This window comes from Paralichthys olivaceus, chromosome 16, assembly GCF_024713975.1.
Source record: "Paralichthys olivaceus isolate ysfri-2021 chromosome 16, ASM2471397v2, whole genome shotgun sequence".
NCBI classification, from domain to species: domain Eukaryota; kingdom Metazoa; phylum Chordata; class Actinopteri; order Pleuronectiformes; family Paralichthyidae; genus Paralichthys; species Paralichthys olivaceus.
Window position 1 is genome coordinate 13,401,490 of NC_091108.1, and position 10,377 is coordinate 13,411,866.

Genomic DNA, 10,377 nt, shown 5'->3' on the forward strand with positions numbered 1-10,377 from the left:
TGAAACCATTTCAATCCATCTAAATATGCGTAATGACGCTATTAACACAAATGCTGCAATTGTAAGCAACAGCACTCTAAGTAAAGAACTAGTGACTGGTAAAAGCACAGACTCATTTTTAGTTTTCTGATAGTTAAAACTCGTTTTCCAAATGACATGTAGAAAAGACACTGAGATAAGCCACAAACCAGCGCACACATCCTGCTGTGATACTGAATTTTATTCAAGTATCTCCAACACACTTTTGTTCTTGAGTTATCATCAGTTAAACGAATCGGTGCCAAGAGAGACGAAGGCAGCAACAGTTCATAGCCTGAATGTAAGTTGTCGATTTATGGGGCCTCTCCGTGTGCATTCAACTTGGTGGTTCTTAGCATTAGATTGACAAATTAAAACATTCATGATAACACAAGAAAAACTAAAGAGAGACTATTTAAAATAAAACTACAATGCAGGGGATGGCTGGAGCACCATCTGTACCATCTCTGTGAACTACTTTTGAGGTTAAATGGAAAATTCACTCCAGAACAGAATTAAAACATGGCTTTGGATAGTTGATTGGATACCAACAGGATGGTGTGAGTTCTGTTGATATCACCACAGATGCCCTGTTTCTGAAGCTGCTTCTTTGATACTGAATTTGTGACATATCCCATAAGCACGGGGACGTAGGCACAGTTTAGGCTTCAGCTTGTTCATTTGGATATAGGCAGAAACTTATAGAAAACATTCTTAGTTCATAAATTCAGAGGATAAAAAAATCACTGTCAAGAGAAGCAGCCCCAGATCTGACTCGTCATGTTAAGATGAAAATGTGAAATTGAAAAATAGTCCTTTCCCATGTAAAATCTGTTTGTGCAGTGAACCTTTGCATGAAAAGAAAACTGTCTCTGATTGAAACATCACAATCTGCATAGGTTATTAATGCCTGGGAGGAGTGTTAGCCAACTGTGGTACCAGCTCTTTTTATCTCCAATCTCATACTGTTTAAAGCAATGACTCTCCATGCAATCATGTTGCAGTCTGAAATAACAAACTATTCCAGCTACTGATCTTCTTGGACGAACAGTTTCATGAAGTTCCCCACTTTAGATTACAACTCCTGCTTCTAATCTGCAAGATAAGTGAGTTGCTTTTCATTTTACCACCCATTTAAAGTCTGAAACAAAACTCCATAGCTGACATTTGGCACAATGAATTCAACACCCTCCCCTATCACAGAAGCATAGCAGATGGTTTAAAGTAAGTAGAACCAGGCCAGCAATCCAGTTTGGGTGATGAGTATGTTCAAATACATCCTTTTCGAATTAATTAGCAAAACAAGTGAGTTGTCATATTCACCGTTTGTTTTTATGCATGTTATCAGAATAGTTTGATCAGATGCGTCCCATCAGCAACACTTAAACCCATCCCTCCTTCAGTCCAGCCACCTTCAAACACACACAAGCACCATCATACTATAACTCTGTTTTCAGTAGGAGAAACATTTAAGCCTGTACCAAGTGGCTGTTTCCCCAGATGTAAATCGTAGTACAAACCAACAGTCACTTTAAAAGTCTGTGTGAGAATTATCCGATACCTTACCAGGTCTCAGCCAGAGATTTAAGCCCAGAGGCTGGATGTTTATGCTATGGTTTGTCTGACCATAATTATGTTGGGGCCAGGAGCAAAGCAGAAGTCAAATAAGGGGCCCCAATAAAGAGAATGGTGTGGAGGACAGTGTTTGTGGGAGGTCATAATACAAATAAAAGGGGACAATATGAGGAGTAGTGCAGAGGTTCCTCGTCAGGGGAAAGTAGTGGAAGTCAATGCAGCTCAATGAAAGCCTCCATCTCCTCAGAGATGAGTCCTCTGTAGGGCAGTCTGTGCTTTTCAATTGCACGTGCCGCAAGGCACTGAAGGGTGATGTAGTTCAGTGGGTAGAGGGCCGGGTGCCCACTGCTCTGCTCATCCAACAGCTCATAGGCCGTCTTCTTCTGTGCATTCGTAGCGTCAAGGTGAGCCCCAGCCTTCATAAGTAACGCCATAATCTCTGGACAACCATTGTTAGCAGCGATGTGCAGCGGCGTGTTGTTCTCGCAGTCACGAGAATCAACGTCTGCACCACACTCTAGCAGCAGTGCTGCCACCGCATGGGAGGGGAAGCGGCCGACCGGGTAGCGGCCCACAGAAGTCGTTTCCTTGTCTACAGCCATGTGCAGAGGAGTGAAGCTGCTCCGACCCCGAGGGTTCAGTTTGAGCAGCCGATACACTGTGTGCTTCTTCTGATGCTCCTGCTCCGTGCTGCACTCCAGCTTCTCCAGCAGGAAGATAAGGTGGAGGATGATGGAGAGGGACTTGGTAAACTGTGGAGCCTCTGGGGGGTTGTCCCTCTGTGCCACAGCTCTCTCTACCTCCCTCACGCTTTTCCCCAGCACGGTCATCAGATCATGGAAGGTGACACGTGTCGACAAGGTGCCTTTGGCCCGGTCTTGAAGGACAAAAGAGAAGAGCTCTGCAAAGGAGAGGAAACTGGAGGCTGTCATGGGACTGAGAGGGTCTAGGTTGCTCTGCTGCATGTCTAAAGCGTATTTCCACAGGCTGATGCAACGCTCAAAGTTTCCTGAGTCAGCATACACGGCTCCCCTGTAGCGGATGTAATAAGAGGTGTCTGGGTGGGACGGGCCCAGGATGCGCTCTCTAACCAACAAAGCTTGCATCCTCATTTCATCTGGGTCTGTGATCAGAGCTTCCAGGTCCTCAGCTGTGTTCACCTCCTGAGCACAGCCATAAGCAGGGATTGGGGGACCAGGTGGAGGCTTGGCCAGGGATCCAGCTTTGTCCCCTGGCTGCCTCAGCTCCATGGCCCTCCTCCAGTACCTCATCGCCCCTAAGAGATCACGCTTTTTGTCCACAAAAGTAGCCCCAAGGAGTTCAAGTGCATCGATGCGTTCCTCTCTGGAGGTGCGAGGCTGGTGAGCCAGATACTCCACGATGTTGGTGTGACCTGTTACACTGGCAGCGAGCAGCGGAGTCATCCCATACCCGTCTCTTTCCATGCGGGCGTTGCACTTGAGCAGCATCTTCATGATGTCCAGACTGCCCGACTCCGCACAGTCGTGCAGGGCGGTGTTGCCTTTCACGCTCTTGCGGTTGACATCGGCGCCGCGGTCCAGGAGGAACTTGGCGATCTCCTTGTGGCCCTTGTAGCAGGAGATCATGAGGCAGGTGTGGCCGTGGCGGTTGGCGACCTCCATGTCGGCTCTGTGCTCCACCAGATAGCGCACGATCTCCAGGTGTCCGTCGAAGCAGGCGGCCCGAAGCGGCGTGGAGTTGGTGAGCGTCGCGTTGTTCACGGAGGCTCCGTGTCTCAGCAGCGTCTTCACCACGGGGAGGTGACCGGCTGCCGAAGCCGCCCACAGCGGCGGAGCCCCCTCGATGGTCTCCCCGTCAAAGTTAACCGAGCCCCCGAGTTCGACATTAGCTTTACAGTGCTCCAGGAGGTAATCCACCACCTCTAAGTGTCCGTATCTGGAGGCTACTAGCAGAGGAGTGCCTCCCTGGGTCTTCTCCTCGGCTAAAGCCTCCAGCTCCTCGGGAGTTTTGTTGCCCAGTAACTTCTGGATAAGTTTGATCTTACCATCTTTGGCCGCGTTGAAAACCGCCGTCGTTATGTCCATTTTACAGACTCGGTGCTGCCGCGCTGGACTCCAGCCCCATACCCGCCGGGTCGTGTTCAAACTGACCAGTCCGCCTCTAGACAACTCAGAGCCGGGACCTCGGTGTGGAGTCGGTTTCTGTCCCACATCTTTCTGCCATTTTGAGGCTGCTGTCAAGATGGCGTGTGTTGTTTGACAGGTCTACGTTTGCGATTTCCGCGAGGCGTTGTGGGTGGCGTAGTTTTGAGGGAATCCCCACTTCCGGGAGAGCCGGGCCGTTCGCTTAGAAAGCAACTACATATCCCGTGGTGCACGTGGGCCGAGCGGCGCACCAGCTGACGGTTCGTTTGTTATGGTCGCTCGGACCAACCAGCTCCTCGGATGTGTTATTATGGTGAAGACAGGAGCTGAGTCAGCTGATACTGGCTCCTCTCATCTAATGCAGGAGTTTAATGGAAAAGCTCTTTAATGGAGAGTAAGGGATTTGATGTGGTCTACTTGTGCAAGTATGAATATGAAAAATATAAAAATAGGAAACTCAAATTAAATAGAAAAACATTCTATAAGCACCATGGGGGTGATTGTTCAATATGTTGTAAGTAAACAAAGTGCTTAGTAGAGTTAGTGCGTTATTTGCCACAGGAAGTTAAAGTGGAAAAGTGTCACAGTCAGAGGCAGGGACATCATTATTATGGATCAGGTGGTGGAAGCTTTCTTTCAACATTGTGAGATTGGGTGTTTCTCACCATTTTCATGAATTTATCAGAAAATAATTCATGGATCTTGATGAAAAAAAATTAGGCATATTTAGGTGACTGATATTTAGAGTGTGTGCAATTTGTTGCGGATACAAATCTGGATCTTGTAACTTTTGAGTATTAAGATGTTTGATCATTTTACAGTACACTCTAACTGATCTGAACATTGCCACAGTGAATTGAAGAGCTCACAGGACGTTATCCTCCTCCACAACGGCAGGGGCCATAATACTGACGTGAATGTTGACATGCCTGATGCTGAACATGAACGCCAAGACCTTACATTAACCGGAATATAAACCTTAGTGTGAAAAAGTCAGTAACCTTCACAGAATATGTTTCTGGTGTAATGACAGGACAACAACAGAATCACAAAGATGCTGATGGCCGCATCCCAAAGCAAGCACTCCTGTCTCTAATACTATTTAATGGAGTGGAAACAAAAATAAATCCAGATTAAATCAACACTTTGTTTAATGGTCACATATATATGCATATTGGAAATTTACAATAATAATGAATAGACAGTGTTGAAAAATATACTGTTTTGATAAACATGTGGTGACTGTTGCCTCACAGCAAGAAAGTTCCTGCTTTGTATTCTGCTTGGCTGATGGATTTTTCCATGGTACTCTGGCAAATACATGCAGATTGCAAATATTAGTGGTTATTTCTCTTTATATATTTGTTGGATAATACGCTGGCGACCTGTCCAGGTTGTACACCAGGTGTACCCCATCTCCTGGCCAATGTAAGTTGGCAGCTCAAAGGATAAGTGGTATAGATAATGTATGGACTATTAAAAAAAAGTATAACAGTGGTCATGCATGAAGGAAATGCAGGGAAAGTTTGCATATTGATCTTTTAAGTGTTTTTGTATATGAGAAGGTGTAATTTTTATTTCATTTATAGGATGTCTGGCCTCAAGATAAATGTTATGTCAAATATCAAACATTCATCACTGAATATGCAGCAATCCTATAGGTCAAGTTTAGAAAAAAAGAAAACATTCTCATCTTCTTTGAGCTCACATATGATTGTGCACACGCATTCTTGTGAAATATTTCAATACTTTCTAAGCAAATAGAGCTGGATACAAATCAGCCTCGTGTTCTCAGAGTGTTTATATTTTTTAATGAAATATATTTTTCCTTCTGGGTCATAACAGCACCTGTCTAGGTATGTATGGGCAGAAAAAACACAAAAGGCACCCAGCGGAAGACAGTTGATTAAAAGTAGCCAAAAATGGTTTCAAAACTTTAACTTGACTAATTTTTAGGATTTGGTGAAGTGTCTTTCTGGTATTTTACCAGTAGAGGAGGCAAAAGATCCACACTTGGCTATTGCTCTGTCTTGTATGCCTGGCAACCAGTGTGCCTGACAACCAGTGTCGATGACAAGGTAGTTTTGTTTTTCGTTCAGACTGTTCCTGCAGGAAAAATACACATTTATCAACCATATATTGAACATATAAATCAATGTATATCTTCATTGCACACATAAATTGTGTTTGAAGCAGGAAAGAGTGTGTCAGCCTTAGTTTCAGGAGAGAGATGTAGCCTTTATTTTACGTGCTGCCCCTTAACAACTATTTGAAACTCACTTGGGGGCAGCCTGAACAGGAAACATGTTTTTTTTTTTTTTTGGTTAATTAAACAGGGAGTTTAAATGCACACACAGACAATATTGTGGTTAGAGAAGCATGATTAAAAGCCTCACAAATGACACCCAGCACAGAGGAGGGTCTATAAGCATTTCCCGGGGCTCCAACTTGATCCTGAGGAATTATTAGCAGATGAAAATCACTGAGACACTACTGCAAGAAAAAAAAACACAAGAGTGAGTCTGGTATTTTTATTTGTAAGACCCAAAAGCATACAACATAACAACACTTATATAAACATTACATCCACAGCATTTGAAATCGAATTCCCAAAGATAAATTCTTTCAAGTACACACATGGCTTTAGTCATTTCCACAGGTACGTGCAAAAACTCACACATGTTATTTTACCGCATTATTACAAAAATACAGCTCCAGCTTAAACAGCATCGTCATTGCATCACGGTCGAAATCAAACAGTGCCACGTCACAACGTTCATCAGAGAAGGCAACACTGTAACTCAATACACAAAGAGAAGTACACAAACATGGAGCACAGATCCACTGTTCACATTTACTGGTAAACATGTAAATAATGGTGCTTTGTTTGACCTGGACCGACTTCTGTGAAAACATGAACCTAGTAGAGTTGGACCTTTAATTCTACCGCGTCCGCTGCTTTGTGTCCTTTGATGTACATGACACAGTGTGCAAGATAAAACTCCCTTGTCATGACCATGCTTTCACGTGTCCAGTAGTTATCAGATCTGTGAGGAGGGATAAAAAGGTAGCTGGAGAAGAAAGGGCCTTCAAGGTGCAGAGCTGCTTGTTTTCACCAAGTCTTGACAGGAGCTCCCTAGAGGGCTTCCAGCAGCTCGCTGAGCAGCACCTCCCTCTCTCCTAGCAGCACATCTCTCTTCAGACTCGTTCCTTTGTTCACTACTTTTATCTTCATGGCCAGAGTCTTCACTTTTGCCTGAGGCAGCGCGTCAAAAAAAAAGTCCTCGTTGAACACTGGATTCCTGCTGTTCTTGATGATGGTGCTTCTCTGTTTCTGCTGCTTGCCAGGGTTCAGGTAAAGTGCCACACAGCAATTAATACTTTTGAGATCTGTCTGCCTGTCATAGAGGGCCTCTGCCGTGAGCACGCGTACCCTCAACCGAGCTGCCTCTGGGTCATAGTGAGTGCTCAGCCTAAGTGTCCCCCCCTTGTGGAGGTTGACAGTATGCTCGCGCTGCAGGAGGTGTGTCGCTGCGCCCCTCAGGCCGCTGCTCTTACATCCTCTGAAGGCAGGAGAGGGAGGGCAGCGCATGCGGCGGCGCTGCATGTTGGGGCTGTTGTCTGCTGAGCTGCATTCATCGGTTGAGAGAGAACTGTGGCGCGCCAGGGAGCGCTTGGCACGGGACACCTAGAGGGAGATGGAACAAGTAAACATACAGAAATAGGCCGCATGTTGATCAAGCACGAAAACAATTTTTGTTACACATTCATTGATAACCTATAGAAACCCAAATCCTCACCTTTGCTTGTGTCTCCTGGGTGATGGAGCGTAAGAGGGAGGCAGAGCGGGACAGGAGAGGGGAGTTGAAAGGAGACGACTCTGCTGAAGAGCAGGTGTCACTCTCTCCACCACTAAAATAGCGGTAGGGGTTGGGGTCAGCAGGGGCCAGTAGAGTCCCCCCTTGGGAGCGCCTCTGTGAGTTTGGGGAGGTGAGCGGGCTGCTGGGGTCGCTGTGGAACAGGCTCTCCTTGCGTCGGGTGTGAGGAGACTCCACCAGGGTGGAAAAGCCATAGGAGGTCTGAGCCTTAGGGACATACGGCAGAGACATGGCAGTCTGTGACTGAGGGTCTGCATTGGTGTTGACATCAACACTGACTCTGTCCACAGAACCAGCACCTGGCTCATCTGCACTCTCTATTTGGATGATGTGACGGTTGGCGGACTTCTGCAGATTGCGTGCGTCTCCCCCCAGGCGGGAAAAGAGGCGAGGGCTGCAGGGGTTCTTGCTGCTCCGAGCTCTGGGGCTCTGGCTGCAAATGGCATGGTCAGAGGCTGAAGGTCTCAGGGTGGAACGGAGCTGAGGTTCTGGGGTGAGAGAGTCCTCTGGTGGACAGCAGATAAGTTTAGGGGGGATAAAGAAGTCGGGGATCTTGTCTGGAGTGAGGACATTGGCATAAACAGAGATGGGAATGGCCTCTACTGTCTGCGGGGGTTCAGATTGTGTCCCTTTACTACTCTCCACAGAGCTACGGAGTTTCTCCAGTAGCCACATGCCCACTCAAATGCCTCAGCCGCAGTTTTTTCTGTGAACAGAGGAATGATGCTTGAAGAGGAGACATCACAGCTAATCATAATAAAGAGCCACAACAACTGAATTTCATTTATTTGTAGAGATTCACAAAAGATTGCTCCGAATATGACATAAACCTTAAACTTACATAAAATAGCAGAAATATCCCCTTGAACCATGAATTGATGAAGAGTTTATATTCATGTTGAAGCCAAGAGGCACATTTCTTTCACAATTCAGACACTGAATGTGTTTAAGCTGCTCCAGAAAGCACCTTAAGTCTTTGATTTAAAATCATTGTGCATCACAGTGAGATTTAAAATATAAACTATACATACATTTCCCCTAAACGATCTATAGAGTGCTTTTTAAGTTTAAAATGTGTTTTCAACAAATCAAACTTTTATCTTTTCAATTAAAATTCTGATTGAAATCTTTCAAATTAACGAGTGAGGAAAGTCAAAATAACTTTTCCCCTCAAACAAAAGCCACATTCACAGCCTTCGCGATGCAAATTTAACATCAAATATACCTACCTGTTGGTTTTAAAACTCTTTTCCTCTGGAAAATAGCAATCACCGCCGTGCGCTCCTGTGCAGCCTCTCCAGCCAACCCGTGCGTAAAAGGTGAATAGTGATCCTTTAACGGCTGCCAGCGGTAAAAGGCTGCTATAGATCGGGCACTCTCTCTTTATATGACGGGGGTCTGCGACTTGTGAGCCAATGAGAAGGGTGTGAAACCTTCCCATGATATTTATCGCAAAACTATTCCCTGCGCAGACACGAGGGGTAAATGAAAAAAAAACTAATTTAAAGGCAGTTGTTCCATCGCCCACAGAGTGCCTCAAATTATGTGGGTTTCAGATCTCACGCCTCATTGATTTTCAAACGGAGCGTCTCTGTGATTTCATTTGGCGTTCACGTGAGATCTGTTCTCTTGTGCATTGTTGCCAGATAGAGCATCTATCTCCATAACGCACGGCGCACACGGACAGACACCTCATAATTGGACTTCCTAGAGACAAGGTGGTGATGATTTGTAGTGGCAATGTTGTGTTCGCATGCACCATCTGAACTCACTTTATACACTAATGACAGAGAAAGCTTTTGTATTTAAAGTCGACAAAATAAAATCAACACACCATGACAAATAAACTGCAGCATTGTTTTCATCACAATCTAAAATGAAACTGCAGTGTGAAGTTAAAGGCGGCTCTGCCTTGCTTCAGGAAATTGTTGTCAAATAAGCCTCATTACAGTCTGCAGTTAGTGGATCAAACAGCAGAGCTCACATTGTGCCTGTTCTGATGTCCCCACCACTTGCTTAGACTCGTTCTTCGATGGTTTGTCAAAATCCCAGTGTTTGTCCATAGATCTGCATGGACGTGCGACTGATGTACTGCCAAGACATGTCCCCCAGAGCCTTCAGATTTAGAGAACCTCTGAAGTTGCCTGTGGCAGATTTGGACTTAAGCTCTGGAGCACGATGCCCTGCTGATCTGAGGACTGCAACATCAGATGACGTGTTTCACACCCCACCACACAACTTGTCCCTTCATTGACGAGTTGATAAGTAAATGAAAAACTGTTGGACCAACTTAAAAAATTACTTCAATCGGCAACACACAAATTAATTAATTTTGCTTAAGTTATATATAAGTGGTAACTTTGATTTGAAAGAACATAATTGATTTGTTAAACCAATTAGGTTTGTTTTTAAGTTGGCATCAAATTTTGGTTTAGACAACAACCTGATATCTTTGGGTTTTGAACCTTTGGTCAGACATATTCAACAAGTTCAAGACATCACTCAGAAAATAGTGTCAAACATTTGTATTGATGTAAGTAATAGATTAAATACTTAATTGATTTATTGAAAAACGTACCAGCTGATTAACTGATAACAAATATCCATGTTAAAACATTTTATTATAGCCTATTCATCCTTTCTGTGCGTATGTATTTTGAACGTTGTTTCGATTACCGCCCCGCCTCTCTTAAACTCCTGTAAATGTTGTAATTGTAATCAGGTATAAGTGTCAACAACTATAACTTCTTATAGATAAAATACTTGTTGACAAGTGTACA

General features: G+C 44.7%; 2 protein-coding genes across 2 annotated transcripts; both read right to left on the minus strand.

Moving 5' to 3' along the window:
• Positions 1–202: 202 nt before the first annotated feature.
• Positions 203–3,858, minus strand: fem1a (fem-1 homolog a). Its single transcript, XM_020110469.2, has one exon. The coding sequence runs from the start codon at positions 3,657–3,659 to the stop codon at positions 1,806–1,808; it is 1,854 nt and encodes a 617-aa protein (XP_019966028.1). The 5' UTR covers positions 3,660–3,858; the 3' UTR covers positions 203–1,805.
• A 2,145-nt stretch (positions 3,859–6,003) lies between these two features.
• Positions 6,004–9,442, minus strand: LOC109641941 (C2 calcium-dependent domain-containing protein 4C-like). Its single transcript, XM_020106540.2, has 3 exons — positions 8,827–9,442; positions 7,520–8,303; positions 6,004–7,407 (listed from the first exon to the last, which is right to left on the minus strand). The coding sequence occupies exons 2-3, from the start codon at positions 8,270–8,272 to the stop codon at positions 6,856–6,858; spliced, it is 1,305 nt and encodes a 434-aa protein (XP_019962099.2). The 5' UTR covers positions 8,273–8,303; positions 8,827–9,442; the 3' UTR covers positions 6,004–6,855.
• Between the last annotated feature and the right edge of the window lie 935 nt (positions 9,443–10,377).

Coding starts and splice junctions, on each gene's coding strand:
- LOC109641941 (XM_020106540.2), bottom strand. CDS start 8,272: ATGTGGCTACTGGAGAAACTCCGTAGCTCTGTGGAGAGTAGTAAAGGG. Junction 7,408..7,519: donor CCCAGGAGACACAAGCAAAG/GTGAGGATTTGG, acceptor ATCTCCCTCTAG/GTGTCCCGTGCCAAGCGCTC.
- fem1a (XM_020110469.2), bottom strand. CDS start 3,659: ATGGACATAACGACGGCGGTTTTCAACGCGGCCAAAGATGGTAAGATC.